General features: G+C 40.2%; 1 protein-coding gene across 1 annotated transcript; it reads right to left on the bottom strand.

The window, feature by feature from the left end:
• Positions 1-7,005: 7,005 nt before the first annotated feature.
• On the bottom strand, positions 7,006-18,283 carry fkbp8 (FKBP prolyl isomerase 8). Its single transcript, XM_087782007.1, has 9 exons — positions 18,024-18,283; positions 17,592-17,804; positions 17,344-17,513; positions 17,188-17,276; positions 12,102-12,322; positions 11,864-12,036; positions 9,913-9,990; positions 8,190-8,324; positions 7,006-7,388 (listed from the first exon to the last, which is right to left on the bottom strand). The coding sequence occupies exons 2-9, from the start codon at positions 17,794-17,796 to the stop codon at positions 7,302-7,304; spliced, it is 1,158 nt and encodes a 385-aa protein (XP_087638133.1). The 5' UTR covers positions 17,797-17,804; positions 18,024-18,283; the 3' UTR covers positions 7,006-7,301.
• Between the last annotated feature and the right edge of the window lie 5,946 nt (positions 18,284-24,229).

Here is a 24,229-nt window from a genome sequence, read left to right as displayed (position 1 = left end):
CCATCCATCTGTTCATCCATCCATGATTCATTCATCCATCCATCTGTTCATCCATCCATGATTCATCCATCAATCCATCTGTTCATCCATCCATGATTCATTCATCCATCCATCTGTTCATCCATCCATGATTCATCCATCCATCCATCTGTTCATCCATCCATGATTCATTCATCCATCCATCTGTTCATCCATCCATGATTCATCCATCCATCCATCTGTTCATCCATCCATCTGTTCATCCATCCATGATTCATCCATCCATCCATCTGTTCATCCATCCATCCATCTGTTCATCCATCAGATATTCATCCATCCATCCATCTGTTCATCCGTCCATGATTCATTCATCCATCCATCTGTTCATCCATCCATGATTCATTCATCCATCCATCTGTTCATCCATCCATGATTCATCCATCCATCCATCTGTTCATCCATCCATGATTCATCCATCCATCCATCTGTTCATCCATCCATGATTCATCCATCCATCCATCTGGTCATCCATCCATGATTCATTCATCCATCCGTCTGTTCATCCATCCATGATTCATCCATCCATCCATCTGTTCATCCATCCATGATTCATCCATCCATCTGTTCATCCATCCATCCATCTGTTCATCCATCCATGATTCATTCATCCATCCATCCATGATTCATCCATCCATCCATGATTCATCCATCTGTTCATCCATCCATGATTCATTCATCCATCCATCTGTTCATCCATCCATGATTCATCCATCCATCCATCTGTTCATCCATCCATCCATCTGTTTATCCATCCATGATTCATCCATCCATCCATCTGTTCATCCATCCATGATTCATTCATCCATCCATCTGTTCATCCATCCATGATTCATCCATCCATCCATCTGTTCATCCATCCATGATTCATTCATCCATCCATCTGTTCATCCATCCATGATTCATCCATCCATCCATGATTCATCCATCCATCTGTTCATCCATCCATGATTCATCCATCCATCCATCTGTTCATCCATCCATGATTCATCCATCCATCTGTTCATCCATCCATGATTCATCCATCCATCCATCTGTTCATCCATCCATCCATCTGTTCATCCATCAGATATTCATCCATCCATCCATCTATTCATCCATCCATGATTCATTCATCCATCCATCTGTTCATCCATCCATGATTCATCCATCCATCCATCTGTTCATCCATCCATGATTCATCCATCCATCCATCTGTTCATCCATCCATGATTCATTCATCCATCCATCTGTTCATCCATCCATGATTCATCCATCCATCTGTTCATCCATCCATGATTCATCCATCCATCCATGATTCATCCATCCATGATTCATCCATCCATCCATCCATCTGTTCATCCATCCATGATTCATCCATCCATCCATCTGTTCATCCATCCATGATTCATCCATCCATCCATCTGTTCATCCATCCATGATTCATTCATCCATCCATCTGTTCATCCATCCATGATTCATCCATCCATCCATCCATCTGTTCATCCATCCATGATTCATCCATCCATCCATCTGTTCATCCATCCATGATTCATCCATCCATCCATCTGGTCATCCATCCATGATTCATTCATCCATCCATCTGTTCATCCATCCATGATTCATCCATCTGTTCATCCATCCATGATTCATCCATCCATCTGTTCATCCATCCATCCATCTGTTCATCCATCCATGATTCATTCATCCAGCCATGATTCATCCATCTGTTCATCCATCCATGATTCATTCATCCATCCATCCATGATTCATCCATCCATCCATCTGTTCATCCATCCATGATTCATCCATCCATCCATCTGTTCATCCATCCATGATTCATCCATCTGTTCATCCATCCATGATTCATTCATCCATCCATCCATGATTCATCCATCTGTTCATCCATCCATGATTCATCCATCCATGATTCATCCATCTGTTCATCCATCTGTTCATCCATCCATGATTCATTCATCCATCCATCCATGATTCATCCATCTGTTCATCCATCCATGATTCATCCATCTGTTCATCCATCTGTTCATCCATCCATGATTCATCCATCTGTTCATCCATCCATGATTCATTCATCCATCTGTTCATCCATCCATGATTCATCCATCCATCCATCCACCCATGATTCATTCATCCATCTGTTCATTCATCTGTAGTGAAGTGATCTGTAGTAGTCATGTGTCAATCATGTGTCAATCAAGCATGTGTGCAGTCATGTGTCAATCAAGCACGTGTGCAGTCATGTGTCAATCAGTCATGTGTCAATCAGTCATGTGTCAATCAAGCAGGTGTAGAGTCATGTGTCAATCAAGCATATGTGCAGTCATGTGTCAATCAGTCATGTGTCAATCAAGCAGGTGTGCAGTCATGTGTCAATCAGTCATGTGTCAATCAAGCACGTGTGCAGTCATGTGTCAATCAGTCATGTGTCAATCAAGCAGGTGTGCAGTCATGTGTCAATCAGTCATGTGTCAATCAAGCAGGTGTGCAGTCATGTGTCAATCAAGCAGGTGTGCAGTCATGTGTCAATCAGTCATGTGTCAATCAGTCATGTGTCAATCAAGCAGGTGTGCAGTCATGTGTCAATCCAGCACGTGTGCAGTCATGTGTCAATCAGTCATGTGTCAATCAAGCAGGTGTGCGGTCATGTGTCAATCAGCCATGTGTCAATCAAGCAGGTGTGCAGTCATGCGTCAATCAGTCATGTGTCAATCAAGCACGTGTGCAGTCATGTGTCAATCAGTCATGTGTCAATCAAGCACGTGTGCAGTCATGTGTCAATCAGTCATGTGTCAATCAGTCATGTGTCAATCAAGCAGGTGTGCAGTCATGTGTCAATCAAGCACGTGTGCAGTCATGTGTCAATCAGTCATGTGTCAATCAGTCATGTGTCAATCAGTCATGTGTCAATCAAGCAGGTGTGCAGTCATGTGTCAATCAAGCACGTGTGCAGTCATGTGTCAATCAGTCATGTGTCAATCAGTCATGTGTCAATCAAGCAGGTGTGCAGTCATGTGTCAATCCAGCACGTGTGCAGTCATGTGTCAATCAGTCATGTGTCAATCAAGCAGGTGTGCAGTCATGTGTCAATCAGTCATGTGTCAATCAGTCATGTGTCAATCAAGCAGGTGTGCAGTCATGTGTCAATCCAGCACGTGTGCAGTCATGTGTCAATCAAGCAGGTGTGCAGTCATGTGTCAATCAAGCACGTGTGCAGTCATGTGTCAATCAGTTATGTGTCAATCAAGCAGGTGTGCAGTCATGTGTCAATCAGTCATGTGTCAATCAAGCAGGTGTGCAGTCATGTGTCAATCAGTCATGTGTCAATCAAGCAGGTGTGCAGTCATGTGTCAATCAGTCATGTGTCAGTCAAGCACGTGTGCAGTCATGTGTCAATCAGTCATGTGTCAATAAATCATGTGTCAATCAGTCATGTGTCAATCCAGCACATGTGCAGTCATGTGTCAATCAGTCATGTGTCAATCAAGCACGTGTGCAGTCATGTGTCAATCCAGCACGTGTGCAGTCATGTGTCAATCAGTCATGTGTCAATCAAGCAGGTGTCATGTGTCAATCAGTCATGTGTCAATCAGTCATGTGTCAATCAAGCACGTGTGCAGTAATGTGTCAATCAGTCATTTGTCAATCAAGCAGGTGTCATGTGTCAATCAGTCATGTGTCAATCAAGCACGTGTGCAGTAATGTGTCAATCCAGCACGTATGCAGTCATGTGTCAATCAGTCATGTGTCAATCCAGCACGTGTGCAGTCATGTGTCAATCAGTCATGTGTCAATCCAGCACGTGTGCAGTCATGTTTCAATCAGTCATGTGTCAATCAAGCACGTGTGCAGTAATGTGTCAATCCAGCACGTATGCAGTCATGTGTCAATCAGTCATGTGTCAATCCAGCACGTGTGCAGTCATGTGTCAATCAGTCATGTGTCAATCCAGCACGTGTGCAGTCATGTTTCAATCAGTCATGTGTCAATCCAGCACATGTGCAGTCATGTGTCAATCAGTCATGTGTCAATCAAGCACGTGTGCAGTCATGTGTCAATCCAGCACGTGTGCAGTCATGTGTCAATCAGTCATGTGTCAATCAAGCAGGTGTCATGTGTCAATCAGTCATGTGTCAATCAGTCATGTGTCAATCAAGCACGTGTGCAGTAATGTGTCAATCAGTCATTTGTCAATCAAGCAGGTGTCATGTGTCAATCAGTCATGTGTCAATCAAGCACGTGTGCAGTAATGTGTCAATCCAGCACGTATGCAGTCATGTGTCAATCAGTCATGTGTCAATCCAGCACGTGTGCAGTCATGTGTCAATCAGTCATGTGTCAATCCAGCACGTGTGCAGTCATGTTTCAATCAGTCATGTGTCAATCCAGCACGTATGCAGTCATGTGTCAATCAGTCATGTGTCAATCCAGCACGTGTGCAGTCATGTGTCAATCAGTCATGTGTCAATCCAGCACGTGTGCAGTCATGTTTCAATCAGTCATGTGTCAATCCAGCACGTGTGCAGTCATGTGTCAATCAGTCATGTGTCAATCCAGCACGTGTGCAGTCATGTGTCAATCAGTCATGTGTCAATCCAGCACGTGTGCAGTCATGTTTCAATCAGTCATGTGTCAATCCAGCACGTGTGCAGTCATGTGTCAATCCAGCACGTGTGCAGTCATGTGTCAATCAGTCATGTGTCAATCAAGCAGGTGTGCAGTCATGTGTCAATCAGTCATGTGTCAATCAAGCACGTGTGCAGTCATGTGTCAATCAGTCATGTGTCAATCAAGCAGGTGTGCAGTCATGTGTCAATCAGTCATGTGTCAATCAAGCAGGTGTGCAGTCATGTGTCAATCAAGCAGGTGTGCAGTCATGTGTCAATCAGTCATGTGTCAATCAAGCAGGTGTGCAGTCATGTGTCAATCCAGCACGTGTGCAGTCATGTGTCAATCAGTCATGTGTCAATCAAGCAGGTGTGCAGTCATGCGTCAATCAGTCATGTGTCAATCAAGCACGTGTGCAGTCATGTGTCAATCAGTCATGTGTCAATCAAGCACGTGTGCAGTCATGTGTCAATCAGTCATGTGTCAATCAGTCATGTGTCAATCCAGCACGTGTGCGGTCATGTGTCAATCGGCCATGTGTCAATCAAGCAGGTGTGCAGTCATGCGTCAATCAGTCATGTGTCAATCAAGCACGTGTGCAGTCATGTGTCAATCAGTCATGTGTCAATCAAGCACGTGTGCAGTCATGTGTCAATCAGTCATGTGTCAATCAGTCATGTGTCAATCAAGCAGGTGTGCAGTCATGTGTCAATCAAGCACGTGTGCAGTCATGTGTCAATCAGTCATGTGTCAATCAGTCATGTGTCAATCAGTCATGTGTCAATCAAGCAGGTGTGCAGTCATGTGTCAATCAAGCACGTGTGCAGTCATGTGTCAATCAGTCATGTGTCAATCAGTCATGTGTCAATCAAGCAGGTGTGCAGTCATGTGTCAATCCAGCACGTGTGCAGTCATGTGTCAATCAGTCATGTGTCAATCAGTCATGTGTCAATCAAGCAGGTGTGCAGTCATGTGTCAATCAGTCATGTGTCAATCAGTCATGTGTCAATCAGTCATGTGTCAATCAAGCAGGTGTGCAGTCATGTGTCAATCCAGCACGTGTGCAGTCATGTGTCAATCAGTCATGTGTCAATCAGTCATGTGTCAATCAAGCAGGTGTGCAGTCATGTGTCAATCAGTCATGTGTCAATCAAGCAGGTGTGCAGTCATGTGTCAATCAAGCACGTGTGCAGTCATGTGTCAATCAGTTATGTGTCAATCAAGCAGGTGTGCAGTCATGTGTCAATCAGTCATGTGTCAATCAAGCAGGTGTGCAGTCATGTGTCAATCAGTCATGTGTCAATCAAGCAGGTGTGCAGTCATGTGTCAATCAGTCATGTGTCAGTCAAGCACGTGTGCAGTCATGTGTCAATCAGTCATGTGTCAATAAATCATGTGTCAATCAGTCATGTGTCAATCCAGCACATGTGCAGTCATGTGTCAATCAGTCATGTGTCAATCAAGCACGTGTGCAGTCATGTGTCAATCCAGCACGTGTGCAGTCATGTGTCAATCAGTCATGTGTCAATCAAGCAGGTGTCATGTGTCAATCAGTCATGTGTCAATCAGTCATGTGTCAATCAAGCACGTGTGCAGTAATGTGTCAATCAGTCATTTGTCAATCAAGCAGGTGTCATGTGTCAATCAGTCATGTGTCAATCAAGCACGTGTGCAGTAATGTGTCAATCCAGCACGTATGCAGTCATGTGTCAATCAGTCATGTGTCAATCCAGCACGTGTGCAGTCATGTGTCAATCAGTCATGTGTCAATCCAGCACGTGTGCAGTCATGTTTCAATCAGTCATGTGTCAATCCAGCACGTGTGCAGTCATGTGTCAATCAGTCATGTGTCAATCCAGCACGTGTGCAGTCATGTTTCAATCAGTCATGTGTCAATCCAGCACGTGTGCAGTCATGTGTCAATCAGTCATGTGTCAATCCAGCACGTGTGCAGTCATGTGTCAATCAGTCATGTGTCATTCCAGCACGTGTGCAGTCATGTGTCAATCAAGCACGTGTGCAGTCATGTGTCAATCAGTCATGTGTCAATCCAGCACGTGTGCAGTCATGTGTCAATCAGTCATGTGTCCATCAAGCAGTGTCATGTGTCAATCAAGCAGGTGTCATGTGTCAATCAAACACATGTGCAGTCATGTGTCAATCATGTGTCAATCAAGCAGGTGTGCAGTCATGTGTCAATCAAGCAGGTGTCATGTGTCAATCAGTCATGTGTCAATCAAGCAGGTGTGCAGTCATGTGTCAATCAGTCATGTGTCAATCAAGCAGGTGTCATGTGTCAATCAGTCATGTGTCAATCAAGCAGGTGTCATGTGTCAATCATGTGACTGAGGAAGGACGACACGATGGATCAGTGCACGTTTAATCAACATAAATTAATCAAGACATGTTTTTGGTCGACGTGTGGAAATGATCTAAACCTGAGGTAAAGTGACTCGCACACCTGCACAGGTAAAGTGACTGGCACACCTGCACAGGTGAACTCTGGACGTCGTGGAATGAGCTTCAGTGGTTCAGAGGCAGATAAAGTGTTGAGTGAAGCATCTCCTTGACAACAGTGTTGACGTCAAACCTGCTCCATCAAACATAGAAGGACCATCGTTCTTCTACGGGTTCCACTGTCCTACGTGTCGTCATGACGATCAGCTGCGAGCGGCGAACACCACGGACAGAGCCACGCCCCCGATCGCCACCGCCGTCGCTCCGAACAACCACTTCCAGCTCAGACGCTGAAGGAACATCACATGACAGTCAGAGGTTGAAGACAATGATGTCGTCGTCATTATCATCATCATCTCCATTATCATCATCTTCATCATCATTATCATCATCATCATCTTCATTATCATTATCTCCATTATCATCATCATCATCTTCATTATCATCTTCAGCATCATCATCTCCATCATCATCATCTTCAATATCATCATCATCTCCATCAACATCTTCATCATCATCTCCATTATCATCATCATCTTCATCTACATCATCATCATCATCTTAATCTCTATCATCTCCATTATCATCTCCATTATCATCTTCATCTTCATCTACATCATCATAATCATCTTAATCTCTATCATCTCCATTATCATCTCCATTATCATCTCCATTATCATCATCATCTTCATCTACATCATCATCATCATCTTAATCTCTATCATCTCCATTATCATCTCCATCATCATCATCGTCATCATCTTCATCATCATCATCTTAATCTCTATCGTCTCCATTATCATCTCCATTATCATCTACATCATCATCATTATCATCTACATCATCATCATCATCATCATCTTCTTCATCATCATCTTAATCTCTATCATCTCCATCATCATCATCTTCATCATCGTCATCATCTTCATCATCATCATCTTAATCTCTATCATCTCTATCATCTCCATTATCATCTCCATTATCATCTTCATCATCATCATCTTAATCTCCATCATCTCCATCATCATCATCTTCATCATCGTCATCATCATCATCTTCACCATCACAGTCCATCTCCCAGAGATTCTTACCCACGACTTCTTGGACTGCTTCTTCTCCGAGGTGACGGACACATGGTTCCCCAACATCTTCTTGTAAAGCTCCTGCTCGGCTCCTTTCTGCTCCGCGGTCTTCTTGGCCAGCTTAGACAGTTCTGCATGGATCGTCTGGAAGGAAAGGTTTACACTTGAAGAGGAGGATGAAGGAGGTGGAGGACATGACCTTGACCTCAGAAAGATGAAAAGATGGATCGATGAAAGTGAAGATGAAAGGAAGGATGATAGGATACATAGATGAAAGGAAAGATGAAATGATACATGGAAGAAAGGAAAGATGAAAGGATAGATAGATAAAAGGAAAGATGAGAGGAAAGAGGAAAGATAGATAAAAGGATAGATGATAGGAAAGAGGAAAGAGGAAAGGAAAGAGAAAAGGAAAGAGGTAAGGAAAGAGAAAAGGAAAGAGGAAAGGAAAGAAAGATAAAAGGATAGATGAGAGGAAAGAGGAAAGAAAGATAAAAGGATAGATGGGAGGAAAGAGGAAAGGAAAGAGAAAAGGAAAGATGAAAGGAAAGAAAGATAAAAGGAAAGATGAGAGGAAAGAGAAAAGGAAAGAGGAAAGGAAAGAGAAAAGGAAAGAGGAAAGGAAAGAGGAAAGGAAAGAAAGATAAAAGGATAGATGAGAGGAAAGAGGAAAGGAAAGAGAAAGGGAAAGATGAAAGGAAAGAAAGAGAAAAGGAAAGATGAGAGGAAAGAAAGATAAAAGGAAAGATGAGAGGAACGATAGATAAAAGGATAGAGAGGAAAGAGGAAAGGAAAGATGAAAGGAAAGATGAAAGGATAGAGGAAAGGAAAGATGAAAGGAAAGATGAAAGGATAGATGAGAGGAAAGAGAAAATGAAAGAGAAAGGGAAAGATGAAAGGAAAGAAAGAGAAAAGGAAAGATGAAAGGATAGATGAGAGGAAAGAGGAAAGGATAGAGGAAAGGAAAGATGACGCTATAAAGAAAGATACATTCAAAGATGGAAAGAAAGAAAGAAGGAACAATAATTCCAACATAAAAAACACAGAAACTAAAAGTTAAAAAAATCTCTCGTTCATTCGTCCAGGAAGAGAAGAAGTCGTCGTCACCATGACGACCGTCACGATCCTCTTGAACGACTGTTGTTTCTCCTGACAGTAGATGATTGTGTTTCAATCATTTCATCACATTTCACAGGATTTGGTTACTTTTCCAAAATAAGTAAAAACAATAATAATATTAAAACAATATTTCTTTAGACAATTATTTTGTATTTAATGGTAGAATTTAACTTTTTAATCTTCTATTCATTGAAATGTTGTTGTATAAGCTTTAATGATTACATTATACATTTGTTTAATTCAATTATTCATTTTTTTACATTAGTTATTCTTCCAACAATTAAAAAATGTTTTATTCTAGATTCTCTACATTTGATCGAAGTCTTTTAAATCTATAAACGTACGATAGTCTCCAGACAGAACTATCGGAGCACAGAGCTGCCAATCAAACTCTCAGCCAATCACGCGACTCACAGACGATCATGTGACGACGGAGAAGCTCCGGTGCGACATGTTGTAGAAGATCTAGTTTTAAAACCATTTTCTTTTAACACCAGTGTCTGCGTGAACAAGTGTGCGCACACACACGCACACACACGCACACACACACACACACGCACGGAACCAACTCTCTGGCGCCTCCTGCTGGTCAAACAAGAGATGAACGTCTGACCTTGTTTGCTGGTTCCAGCTTCAATGCTCTCCTCAGGATGTGATTGGCTTCTTGGTACTCGCCTCGAAGAGACAGAACCTTAGGAGAGACAACCATGAGCTGCAGTAGAAGGAGAGGAACAGAAGAAGAGGAACAGAAGAAGAAGGACAGAAGAAGAGGAACAGAAGAAGAGGAACAGAAGAAGAAGGACAGAAGAAGGACAGAAGAAGAAGGACAGAAGAAGAGGAACAGAAGAAGGAGGACAGAAGAAGAAGGTCAGAAGAAGGTCAGAAGAAGGAGGACAGAAGAAGAGGAACAGAAGAAGAAGGACAGAAGAAGAAGGACAGAAGAAGAGGAACAGAAGAAGAAGGACAGAAGAAGAGGAACAGAAGAAGAAGGACAGAAGAAGAAGAACAGAAGAAGAAGGACAGAAGAAGAGGAACAGAAGAAGAAGGACAGAAGAAGAGGAACAGAAGAAGAAGGACAGAAGAAGAGGAACAGAAGAAGGACAGAAGAAGAAGGACAGAAGAAGAGGAACAGAAGAAGGTCAGAAGAAGGAGGACAGAAGAAGAGGAACAGAAGAAGAAGGACAGAAGAAGAGGAACAGAAGAAGAAGGACAGAAGAAGAGGAACAGAAGGACAGAAGAAGAAGGACAGAAGAAGAGGAACAGAAGAAGAAGGTCAGAAGAAGGAGGACAGAAGAAGAAGAGGAACAGAAGAAGGTCAGAAGAAGGAGGACAGAAGAAGAGGAACAGAAGAAGAAGGACAGAAGAAGAAGGACAGAAGAAGAAGGACAGAAGAAGAAGGACAGAAGAAGAAGGACAGAAGAAGAAGGACAGAAGAAGAGGAACAGAAGAAGAGGAACAGAAGAAGAGGAACAGAAGAAGAAGGACAGAAGAAGAGGAACAGAAGAAGGACAGAAGAAGGACAGAAGAAGAAGGTCAGAAGAAGAAGGACAGAAGAAGAAGGACAGAAGAAGAGGAACAGAAGAAGAAGGACAGAAGAAGAAGGACAGAAGAAGAGGAACAGAAGAAGAAGGACAGAAGAAGAAGGACAGAAGAAGGTCTGAAGGAGGACAGAAGAAGAAGGACAGAAGAAACAAAAGAGGAACAGAAGAAACAGAAAAAGATAAACAAAAGAAGGAAGAAACGGATGATAGAGACAGAAGAAGAGAAGGAACAGAAGAAAGAGACAGAAGAAGAGAAGAAGAAACAGATGATAGAGACAGAAGAGAAGGAACAGAAGAAAGAGACAGAAGAAGAGAAGAAGAAACAGATGATAGAGACAGAAGAAGAGAAGGAACAGAAGAAAGAGACAGAAGAAGAGAAGAAGAAACAGATGATAGAGACAGAAGAAGAGAAGAAACAGAAGAAAGAGACAGAAGAAGAGAAGAAGAAACAGATGATAGAGACAGAAGAGAAGGAACAGAAGAAAGGGACAGAAGAAGAAACAGATGATAGAGACAGAAGAAGAGAAGAAACAGAAGAAAGAGACAGAAGAAGAAACAGATGATAGAGACAGAAGAGAAGGAACAGAAAAAAGGGACAGAAGAAGAAACAGATGATAGACAGAAGAAGAGAAGAAACAGAAGAAAGAGACGGAAGAAGAAAAGAAACAAAAGAAAGAAACGGAAGAAAAGAAAAAAAAAGAAAGAAACAGAAGAAGAAAAGAAGAAAGAAAGAGAAGAATAAAAGAAACAGAAGACACAGATGAAAGAAAGAGAAGAAGAAAAGAAGAAAGAAAGAGAAGAAGAAGAAAAGAAACAGAAGACACAGATGAAAGAAACAGAAGAAGAAAAGAAGAAAGAAAGAGAAGAAGAAGAAAAGAAACAGAAGACACAGATGAAAGAAACAGAAGAAGAAAAGAAGAACAAAACAAAAGAAGAAAAGAAACAGAAGAAACAGAGGAAAGAAACAGAAGAAGAAGAGAAGAAAGAAAGAAAGAGAAGAGGAGAAGAGGAAGGAGGACCAACCTTCCCCAGACGATACATGGCCTTCACGTTCTCCGGCTGCAGCTCCAGAGCTGCTGAGCACGACTTGACGACGGCGTCATGATGGTCCAGCTTCAGCTGAGAGGCGGCCATGTTGTTCAGACACTTGACCTTCACCTCCGTCAGCGCGACCTCGTCCTCGGCCGTGACGTCCACTGAGGAGACACGCCTGTCACTCAAGAGTGGGACCGACCCCTCATCGACGCTTGCGACCTCTGACCTCTGGAGCTGGAGTCGATGACCTTGAGGGCGACGCCGTACGAGTTGACGGCGAAAGCGAAGTCGCCGCGCTGGTAGTAGAAGTTTCCTCTCTCTCTCTTGACGTGGGCGAGCGAGATCTTCTCTGCTGGAGGGAGGAGCTCAAGGTCGGGAGCGTCCGTGACCTCTAGGAGCTTGACCTCCAGAGACAGATCCGTGTTGGGAGGAACCTTAGGGTCATCACTGTCAACAAGTTTTTGATTATGGTTGAAAATTGTTTGATTTTAGTTGAAAATTGTTTGATTTTAGTTGAAAATTGTTTGATTATAGTAGAAAATTGTTGGATTATAGTTGAAAATTGTTGGATTATAGTTGAAAATTGTTGGATTATAGTAGAAAATTGTTTGATTATAGTTGAAAATAGTTTGATTATAGTTGAAAATTGTTGGATTATAGTTGAAAATTGTTGGATTTTAGTTGAAAATTGTTTGATTATAGTTGAAAATTGTTGGATTATAGTTGAAAATTGTTGGATTATAGTTGAAAATTGTTGGATTTTAGTTGAAAATTGTTTGATTATAGTTGAAAATAGTTTGATTATAGTTGAAAATTGTTGGATTATAGTTGAAAATTGTTGGATTTTAGTTGAAAATTGTTTGATTATAGTTGAAAATTGTTGGATTATAGTTGAAAATTGTTTGATTATAGTTTAAATTGTTTGATTATAGTTTAAATTGTTTGATTATAGTTGAAAATTGTTGGATTATAGTAGAAAATTGTTGGATTATAGTTGAAAATTGTTGGATTATAGTTGAAAATTGTTTGATTATAGTTGAAAATTGTTGGATTATAGTAGAAAATTGTTTGATTATAGTTGAAAATTGTTGGATTATAGTTGAAAATTGTTGGATTTTAGTTGAAAATTGTTTGATTATAGTTGAAAATTGTTGGATTATAGTTGAAAATTGTTTGATTATAGTTTAAATTGTTTGATTATAGTTTAAATTGTTTGATTATAGTTGAAAATTGTTGGATTATAGTAGAAAATTGTTGGATTATAGTTGAAAATTGTTGGATTATAGTTGAAAATTGTTTGATTATAGTTGAAAATTGTTGGATTGTAGTTGAAAATTGTTTGATTATAGTTGAAAATTGTTTGATTATAGTTGAAAATTGTTGGATTATAGTTTAAATTGTTTGATTATAGTTGAAAATTGTTGGATTATAGTTGAAAATTGTTGGATTATAGTTTAAATTGTTTGATTATAGTTTAAATTGTTTGATTATAGTTGAAAATTGTTTGATTATAGTTGAAAATTGTTGGATTGTAGTTGAAAATTGTTTGATTATAGTTGAAAATTGTTTGATTATAGTTGAAAATTGTTGGATTATAGTTTAAATTGTTTGATTATAGTTGAAAATTGTTGGATTATAGTTGAAAATTGTTGGATTATAGTTTAAATTGTTTGATTATAGTTTAAATTGTTTGATTATAGTTGAAAATTGTTTGATTATAGTTGAAAATTGTTGGATTATAGTTGAAAATTGTTTGATTATAGTTGAAAATTGTTTGATTATAGTTGAAAATTGTTGGATTATAGTTGAAAATTGTTTGATTATAGTTGAAAATTGTTTGATTATAGTTGAAAATTGTTTGATTATAGTTGAAAATTGTTTGATTATAGTTGAAAATTGTTGGATTATAGTTGAAAATTGTTGGATTATAGTTGAAAATTGTTGGATTATAGTTTAAATTGTTTGATTATAGTTTAAATTGTTTGATTATAGTTGAAAATTGTTTGATTATAGTTGAAAATTGTTGGATTATAGTTGAAAATTGTTGGATTATAGTTGAAAATTGTTGGATTATAGTAGAAAATTGTTGGATTATAGTAGAAAATTGTTTGATTATAGTAGAAAATTGTTTGATTATAGTTGAAAATTGTTGGATTATAGTTGAAAATTGTTGGATTATAGTTGAAAATTGTTTGATTATAGTTGAAAATTGTTTGATTATAGTTGAAAATTGTTGGATTATAGTTGAAAATTGTTGGATTATAGTTGAAAATTGTTTGATTATAGTTGAAAATTGTTGGATTATAGTTGAAAATTGTTTGATTATAGTTGAAAATTGTTTGATTATAGTTGAAAATTGTTTGATTTTAGTTGAAAATTGTTTGATTATAGTTGAAAATTGTTTGATTTTAGTTGAAAATGGTTTGATTGTAGTTGAAAATTGTTGGATTATAGTTGAAAATTGTTGGATTTTAGTTGAAAATTGTTGGATTATAGTTGAAAATTGTTGGATTTTAGTTGAAAATTGTTGGATTATAGGTGAAAATTGTTGGATTATAGTTTAAATTGTTGGATTATAGTTGAAAATTGTTGGATTTTAGTTGAAAATTGTTTGATTTTAGTTGAAAATTGTTTGATTATAGTTGAAAATTGTTTGATTATAGTTGAAAATTGTTTGATTTTAGTTGAAAATTGTTGGATTATAGTTTAAATTGTTGGATTATAGTTGAAAATTGTTTGATTTTAGTTGAAAATTGTTGGATTATAGTTTAAATTGTTGGATTATAGTTGAAAATTGTTGGATTTTAGTTGAAAATTGTTTGATTATAGTTTAAATTGTTTGATTATAGTTGAAAATTGTTTGATTATAGTTGAAAATTGTTGGATTATAGTTGAAAATTGTTTGATTATAGTTGAAAATTGTTTGATTATAGTTGAAAATTGTTTGATTATAGTTGAAAATTGTTGGATTATAGTTGAAAATTGTTTGATTATAGTTGAAAATTGTTTGATTATAGTTGAAAATTGTTGGATTATAGTTGAAAATTGTTTGATTATAGTTTAAATTGTTTGATTATAGTTTAAATTGTTTGATTATAGTTGAAAATTGTTTGATTATAGTTGAAAATTGTTGGATTATAGTTGAAAATTGTTGGATTATAGTTGAAAATTGTTGGATTATAGTAGAAAATTGTTGGATTATAGTAGAAAATTGTTTGATTATAGTAGAAAATTGTTGGATTATAGTTGAAAATTGTTGGATTATAGTTGAAAATTGTTTGATTATAGTTGAAAATTGTTTGATTATAGTTGAAAATTGTTGGATTATAGTTGAAAATTGTTGGATTATAGTTGAAAATTGTTGGATTATAGTTGAAAATTGTTTGATTATAGTTGAAAATTGTTGGATTATAGTTGAAAATTGTTTGATTATAGTTGAAAATTGTTTGATTATAGTTGAAAATTGTTTGATTTTAGTTGAAAATTGTTTGATTATGGTTGAAAATTGTTTGATTTTAGTTGAAAATGGTTTGATTATAGTTGAAAATTGTTGGATTATAGTTGAAAATTGTTGGATTTTAGTTGAAAATTGTTGGATTTTAGTTGAAAATTGTTGGATTATAGTTGAAAATTGTTGGATTATAGTTTAAATTGTTGGATTATAGTTGAAAATTGTTGGATTTTAGTTGAAAATTGTTGGATTTTAGTTGAAAATTGTTTGATGATAGTTGAAAATTGTTTGATTATAGTTGAAAATTGTTTGATTTTAGTTGAAAATTGTTGGATTATAGTTTAAATTGTTGGATTATAGTTGAAAATTGTTTGATTTTAGTTGAAAATTGTTTGATTTTAGTTGAGTTGTTTGACTCTAGTTAAGTTGTTTGACTCTAGTTAAGTTGTTTGATTCTAGTTAAATGGTTTGATTCTAGTTAAGTTGTTTGATTCTAGTTAAGTTGTTTGATTCTAGTTAAATGGTTTGATTCTAGTTAAGTTGTTTGATTCTAGTTAAGTTGTTTGATTCTAGTTAAATTGTTTGATTCTAGTTAAGTTGTTTGATTCTAGTTAAGTTGTTTGATTCTAGTTAAGTTGTTTGATTCTAGTTAAGTTGTTTGATTCTAGTTAAATGGTTTGATTCTAGTTAAGTTGTTTGATTCTAGTTAAGTTGTTTGATTCTAGTTAAATTGTTGGATTCTAGTTAAATTGTTTGATTCTAGTTAAGTTGTTTGATTCTAGTTAAGTTGTTTGATTCTAGTTAAGTTGTTTGATTCTAGTTAAATTGTTTGATTCTAGTTAAGTTGTTTGATTCTAGTTAAATTGTTTGATTCTAGTTAAGTTGTTTGATTCTAGTTAAATGGTTTGATTCTAGTTAAGTTGTTTGATTCTAGTTAAGTTGTTTGTTGATTCTAGTTAAGTTGTTTGATTATAGTTAAATTGTTTGATTCTAGTTAAGTTGTTTGATTCTAGTTAAGTTGTTTGATTCTAGTTAAGTTGTTTGACTCTAGTTAAGTTGTTTGACTCTAGTTAAGTTGTTTGACTCTAGTTAAGTTGTTTGATTCTAGTTAAGTTGTTTGTTGATTCTAGTTAAGTTGTTTGATTATAGTTAAATTGTTTGATTCTAGTTAAGTTGTTTGTTGATTCTAGTTAAGTTGTTTGATTATAGTTAAGTTGTTTGATTATAGTTAAATTGTTTGATTCTAGTTAAGTTGTTTGTTGATTCTAGTTAAGTTGTTTGATTATAGTTAAATTGTTTGATTCTAGTAAAGTTGTTTGATTCTAGTTAAGTTGTTTGATTCTAGTTAAGTTGTTTGATTCTAGTTAAGTTGTTTGATTCTAGTTAAGTTGTTTGATTCTAGTTAAGTTGTTTGACTCTAGTTAAGTTGTTTGATTATAGTTAAATTGTTTGATTCTAGTTAAGTTGTTTGATTCTAGTTAAATGGTTTGATTCTAGTTAAGTTGTTTGACTCTAGTTAAGTTGTTTGATTATAGTTAAATTGTTTGATTCTAGTTAAGTTGTTTGACTCTAGTTAAGTTGTTTGACTCTAGTTAAGTTGTTTGACTCTAGTTAAGTTGTTTGACTCTAGTTAAGTTGTTTGATTATAGTTAAATTGTTTGATTCTAGTTAAGTTGTTTGATTCTAGTTAAATGGTTTGATTCTAGTTAAGTTGTTTGACTCTAGTTAAGTTGTTTGATTATAGTTAAATTGTTTGATTCTAGTTAAGTTGTTTGACTCTAGTTAAGTTGTTTGACTCTAGTTAAGTTGTTTGACTCTAGTTAAGTTGTTTGACTCTAGTTAAGTTGTTGAAAACACGTACCTGCCCAGAGCTCCATAAGCATATCTAGCATCCGTGTGGATCAGAACCTTCTCGTTCTTCTCCATGAGCTGCACAGTCAGATCCAGCACCTGAAGAAACCAGACATGTTGACAAACACAAAAACACGGATGAACGACCGGGAGTCGAACCACCGACCTGGAGGACATCACCATCTCCCAGAGTGAAGGTCACCTCCTGCTCCTCCTCCACACGAGGTCCACCCTTCAGGGACGTCTCCAGTCGGATCCTCACGTTCTGTCCTCTCTGAGGACGAGTGTCTCGGCCCTCGCCCTCCTGCAGGACCTTCTTCTTCAGCAGCCCGTTGCCTGGAGACACAGGTGTGAGTCCTTCTTCTCGTCTGGAGGACCATGACCAGGAGAAGCTTCAGTGTCTCCTGCTCTTACTCAGTATGTCCATCCATTCCTCCTCGGGCTGGTCCGATCCTCCTCCTCCTCCTCCTCCTCCTCCAGGCGCCTCCTCGTCCCTCGCGCCTCCTCCAGCATCTTCCAGAGGAGGAGGATCTTCATCGTTGTTCTCGTCGTCCAGCATCTCGAAGTCTTCTCCGCTGTCCAGCAACGAGGCTCGTCCGTTCTTCTCGTGGAGGTCCATCAGAAGATCTTCAAACACGTGACGCAGGTTCAGAGTATCTTCTCAACAAACATCTCGAGCTTTCGTTTCGATCATTTCCGGTGTTGCAGCTGCTAGCTCAGCTCTGCTGACGCGCGCTCACGCGGCGCGTGCGCGACACTAACAAACACGCGCTTAAACACAAACGTTTCTTCAAACACGAGGCCGAACGAAGAACTTTATCTATAATATATATATTTATATAATACCTTTGATTCCGGCGCTTGTTTTGCTTCGAGGTTCCGGATCCAGACGGCGAGTGTTGTCGCTGAACGGTGTCGACTAGAAACAACGTCAAATACAAAGTAGTTCCGCGTGACGTCATAGGTTTACTCGCGAACTGTGAATTAAAAACTTATTTTGGATTGAAATGATCAAACATTTACTAAACAAAAGGAACGTAAGACCACGAGTGTTTGTCTTCAAATAAACACTAGTATTTAATCATTATAAGTATATTTTTGTCATTTTCACGTTTTTATTTTTTGTCATTTATTTGTTTTCATGTCTTTTATATTGAAACCAGGGTTTCGTCTTTATTATGAAACTTTTAAGCTTTAGTTTGATGTTTTTGAATCAAAGACACTTTTGTTGACTTTGTTGTGTTTCCTTTTTTACAACGTCATTGAATCACGTGACACACAAACCTGTCGATCACGACTTTTATTCGATTTTTAATGTTTTTATTTTCTTGACTCAAGACTGTTGGTCTTGTTCATCGTCAACACGTTATTGTCAATAAAGTTATATTTATATCATCTTTTATTTCTGTCACTTTGTTCCAAACACCACAGAAAAAATGGAGGTTTTAAGACTGAGTTTGTGATTGTATTGACAAACTGATTGTGACGTTTCTGTGGTGTTAAGGGACTATGTTTTCTACGGCGCATGGATACATCACATGTGACGGGTGTGTTGTTCTTGGTCCGAAGCTACGGCTAAAGACGTCAATCAAGCTCCTACACGGATGTTCAGCGCTGGTTTATTTGTGGCTACATATCACTACATGGTGCAGAAGTTGAAGGATCATGGCCAAATTCTCCCCACCAGAAAGTTTGGACTTTTCTCGCCTGAAACTTTGGCCGCCGTGGAGACAACGCTTCCAGCGCCACCTCGTGGCAACGAAGCTAAGCAAGGAGGAGGAAGTAGGTTGGATATGTTGGAGAGGTGCAGGTGTGCAGGTGTGCAGGTGCAGGTGTGCAGGTGCAGGTGCAGGTGTGCAGGTGCAGGTGCAGGTGTGCAGGTGCAGGTGTGCAGGTGTGCAGGTGCAGGTGTGCAGGTGTGCAGGTGTGCAGGTGCAGGTGTGCAGGTGCAGGTGTGCAGGTGTGCAGGTGTGCAGGTGTGCAGGTGCAGGTGCAGGTGTGCAGGTGCAGGTGCAGGTGTGCAGGTGCAGGTGCAGGTGTGCAGGTGCAGGTGTGCAGGTGCAGGTGTGCAGGTGCAGGTGTGCAGGTGTGCAGGTGCAGGTGCAGGTGTGCAGGTGCAGGTGCAGGTGTGCAGGTGCAGGTGTGCAGGTGCAGGTGTGCAGGTGTGCAGGTGCAGGTGTGCAGGTGCAGGTGTGCAGGTGTGCAGGTGTGCAGGTGCAGGTGTGCAGGTGCAGGTGTGCAGGTGTGCAGGTGCAGGTGTGCAGGTGCAGGTGTGCAGGTGCAGGTGTGCAGGTGTGCAGGTGTGCAGGTGCAGGTGCAGGTGCAGGTGCAGGTGTGCAGGTGCAGGTGTGCAGGTGTGCAGGTGTGCAGGTGCAGGTGCAGGTGTGCAGGTGCAGGTGTGCAGGTGCAGGTGTGCAGGTGTGCAGGTGCAGGTGTGCAGGTGTGCAGGTGTGCAGGTGTGCAGGTGCAGGTGTGCAGGTGTGCAGGTGCAGGTGTGCAGGTGTGCAGGTGCAGGTGTGCAGGTGCAGGTGCAGGTGTGCAGGTGTGCAGGTGCAGGTGTGCAGGTGTGCAGGTGTGCAGGTGCAGGTGTGCAGGTGTGCAGGTGTGCAGGTGCAGGTGTGCAGGTGCAGGTGTGCAGGTGTGCAGGTGTGCAGGTGCAGGTGTGCAGGTGCAGGTGCAGGTGTGCAGGTGCAGGTGTGCAGGTGTGCAGGTGCAGGTGCAGGTGTGCAGCTGCTCTATTCACTCGGAAAAGAGTCCGAACAAGTGTTTAAAACGTTCATCTTTGTTCAAGAAGAAGATGAAGACGACGATGAAACCCTGCTGGACAAACTCGACAATTATTTTGTGGCAAAAGTTAACGTCATACATGAACGAGCAGGTTTTCACGAGCGTGTGCAGCAGCCGAGAGCACGGAGGATACATGTTATATTATACATATATAAATGTAAATATCTTTATACATCCGCGCACAAGCTCACAGACACTGAAGTGAAAAATGAAAATCTTCCTGACAGACTGTCGAGGGCATCTTGGAGGAAACTGTCAGAGAAGCTACAGCGAACAAGGACTTAACTCTGGACAAAGCGGTCGAGTTAGTTTGTCAATCAGAACAAGTTAAAGTCATGAACAAGCAGCAGAGACCAGAACCTGAATGAAGTATCAAAGTGGACAACAGAGAAGGTCAGATGCAGAGACATGGACGAAGAGGACATCAAGCACATGCTTCAAAGGGAAGAAAGAAGTGCTACATGTGGAGAAGATCATTTAAGAGATGAAGTCCTCAAGACACTCTGAGCCACACATGTCAGAAGATGCTGCTGTGTGTCGTTCACAGTCATGAGGTCCATGTGAGGACAGACCACCATCATCTCCTCAGAGGTCACACAAGTAAACCACTCTAATGACGCCTGGAAAGTGAAACTCAGAATTCTTGACGTTCTGGTGAACTTTAAAAGTGACACTGGTGCTGATACCACTGTTGTATCAGAAGATACGTTCAAGCTGATGAGTGAAGACCTGCTTTAAAGAAGGAGATCCACTGGACAGTCCAGGAGGTCGCCTTGAGTGTTTGGGTTATTTCACAGCGACATTACAAGTTCAAAGTTCACGTCCTCTGTGGGAGTGAAAGTCATCTGCTCGGAAGAAATGTAGCGACAGCAGTGGTTAGAAACGGATCGAGAGGTGGAAGCTTCACAGAAGGAAAGGATCCAAAGTTCAGATGAAATTGGAACATTGAACATCACGCCAATAAAAATCTGACTCAAGACGATGTCCAACCATAAAGTCTGACAACAGCAAGAGAGTCAATACCTTCAGAGATACCTTCAGCTTCAGAGATACCTTCAGAGATACCTTCAGAGATACCTCCAGCTTCAGAGATACCTTCAGAGATACCTTCAGCTTCAGAGATACCTTCAGAGATACCTTCAGCTTCAGAGATACCTTCAGAGATACCTTCAGAGATATCTTCAGAGATACCTTCAGAGATACCTTCAGCTTCAGAGATACCTTCAGAGATACCTTCAGAGATATCTTCAGAGATACCTTCAGAGATACCTTCAGCTTCAGAGATACCTTCAGAGATACCTTCAGAGATACCTTCAGAGATACCTTCAGAGATACCTTCAGAGATACCTTCAGCTTCAGAGATACCTTCAGAGATACCTTCAGAGATACCTTCAGAGATACCTTCAGCTTCAGAGATACCTTCAGAGATACCTTCAGAGATACCTTCAGCTTCAGAGATACCTTCAGAGATACCTTCAGAGATACCTTCAGAGATACCTTCAGCTTCAGAGATACCTTCAGAGATACCTTCAGAGATACCTTCAGCTTCAGAGATACCTTCAGAGATACCTTCAGAGATACCTTCAGAGATACCTTCAGCTTCAGAGAGTGAAGGAGGAACTGAACCGGTTGATGCTGGAGTCACAACAGAAATCAAGGAACCAACCGACTGGTCGCTCCAATGGTACCAAAGAAGGAACATCTGAGGATATGTGTCTTGAAGAACCTCAACAGAGCAGTCAAGAGGGGAAAGTATTTGCTACCGAGGATGGAGGACATCTTGCCATTAGCTCATGCCAAAATGTTTTCTCTACTTGATGCTGTGAGTGGATTCTGGCAGATACTGCTGGACCCTGAGAGTTCAAAGTTGACGACCTTCATGACGACATGTGGGAGAAACTACTTCAACAGCTTCCATTTGGAACAACAAGTGACCCGAGAGACGACAGAACTGCTGAAAGACCTCGATGGAGTCGCTGTAAACATGGAGGACATTCTTGTTTACTCTGAGTCAGAGGAGCAACATGAGGAGATACTTGAAAAGACTTGTGACACCCTGAGGAGAGCAGGCCTGAAGATGGACAAGGAGAAGGTCTCACTGCGACAGCAGAACTACTTGGTCAGTCCATGGATGAGAATACGTCCAGATGATGTCAAAGTTCAAGCCATCATGCAGCTGCTGGAACCAAACAATGTGACCTCAGAAGGAGTCGCGGGATGGTTCATTATTTGGGCAGGTATCTTCCTCACCTGTGTGATATTTGAGCAGGTATCTTCCTCACCTGTGTGATATTTGAGCAGGTATCTTCCTCACCTGTGTGATATTTGAGCAGGTATCTTCCTCACCTGTGTGATATTTGAGCAGGTATCTTTCTCACCTGTGTGATATTTGAGCAGGTATCTTCCTCACCTGTGTGATATTTGAGCAGGTATCTTCCTCACCTGTGTGATATTTGAGCAGGTATCTTCCTCACCTGTGTGATATTTGAGCAGGTATCTTCCTCACCTGTGTGATATTTGAGCAGGTATCTTCCTCACCTGTGTGATATTTGAGCAGGTATCTTCCTCACCGTGTGATATTTGAGCAGGTATCTTCCTCGCCTGTGTGATATTTGAGCAGGTATCTTCCTCACCTGTGTGATATTTGAGCAGGTATCTTCCTCACCTGTGTGATATTTGAGCAGGTATCTTCCTCACCTGTGTGATATTTGAGCAGGTATCTTCCTCACCTGTGTGATATTTGAGCAGGTATCTTCCTCGCCTGTGTGATATTTGAGCAGGTATCTTCCTCGCCTGTGTGATATTTGAGCAGGTATCTTCCTCGCCTGTGTGATATTTGAGCAGGTATCTTCCTCGCCTGTGTGATATTTGAGCAGGTATCTTCCTCACCTGTGTGATATTTGAGCAGGTATCTTCCTCACCTGTGTGATATTTGAGCAGGTATCTTCCTCGCCTGTGTGATATTTGAGCAGGTATCTTCCTCGCCTGTGTGATATTTGAGCAGGTATCTTCCTCGCCTGTGTGATATTTGAGCAGGTATCTTCCTCACCTGTGTGATATTTGAGCAGGTATCTTCCTCACCTGTTTGATATTTGAGCAGGTATCTTCCTCACCTGTGTGATATTTGAGCAGGTATCTTCCTCGCCTGTGTGATATTTGAGCAGGTATCTTCCTCACCTGTGTGATATTTGAGCAGGTATCTTCCTCACCTGTGTGATATTTGAGCAGGTATCTTCCTCACCTGTGTGATATTTGAGCAGGTATCTTCCTCACCTGTGTGATATTTGAGCAGGTATCTTCCTCGCCTGTGTGATATTTGAGCAGGTATCTTCCTCGCCTGTGTGATATTTGAGCAGGTATCTTCCTCGCCTGTGTGATATTTGAGCAGGTATCTTCCTCGCCTGTGTGATATTTGAGCAGGTATCTTCCTCACCTGTGTGATATTTGAGCAGGTATCTTCCTCACCTGTGTGATATTTGAGCAGGTATCTTCCTCGCCTGTGTGATATTTGAGCAGGTATCTTCCTCACCTGTGTGATATTTGGGCAGGTATCTTCCTCACCTGTGTGATATTTGGGCAGGTATCTTCCTCGCCTGTGTGATATTTGAGCAGGTATCTTCCTCACCTGTGTGATATTTGGGCAGGTATCTTCCTCACCTGTGTGATATTTGGGCAGGTATCTTCCTCGCCTGTGTGATATTTGAGCAGGTATCTTCCTCACCTGTGTGATATTTGGGCAGGTATCTTCCTCGCCTGTGTGATATTTGAGCAGGTATCTTCCTCGCCTGTGTGATATTTGAGCAGGTATCTTCCTCACCTGTGTGATATTTGAGCAGGTATCTTCCTCGCCTGTGTGATATTTGAGCAGGTATCTTCCTCGCCTGTGTGATATTTGAGCAGGTATCTTCCTCACCTGTGTGATATTTGAGCAGGTATCTTCCTCACCTGTGTGATATTTGAGCAGGTATCTTCCTCACCTATGTGATATTTGAGCAGGTATCTTCCTCGCCTGTGTGATATTTGAGCAGGTATCTTCCTCACCTGTGTGATATTTGAGCAGGTATCTTCCTCGCCTGTGTGATATTTGAGCAGGTATCTTCCTCGCCTGTGTGATATTTGAGCAGGTATCTTCCTCGCCTGTGTGATATTTGAGCAGGTATCTTCCTCACCTGTGTGATATTTGAGCAGGTATCTTCCTCGCCTGTGTGATATTTGAGCAGGTATCTTCCTCACCTGTGTGATATTTGAGCAGGTATCTTCCTCAC

The sequence above is a fragment of the Callionymus lyra genome, chromosome 2 (assembly GCF_982586985.1).
Source record: "Callionymus lyra chromosome 2, fCalLyr1.hap1.1, whole genome shotgun sequence".
Classification (NCBI taxonomy): Eukaryota; Metazoa; Chordata; class Actinopteri; order Syngnathiformes; family Callionymidae; genus Callionymus; species Callionymus lyra.
This window is presented reverse-complemented; position numbering and strand designations above follow the sequence as displayed.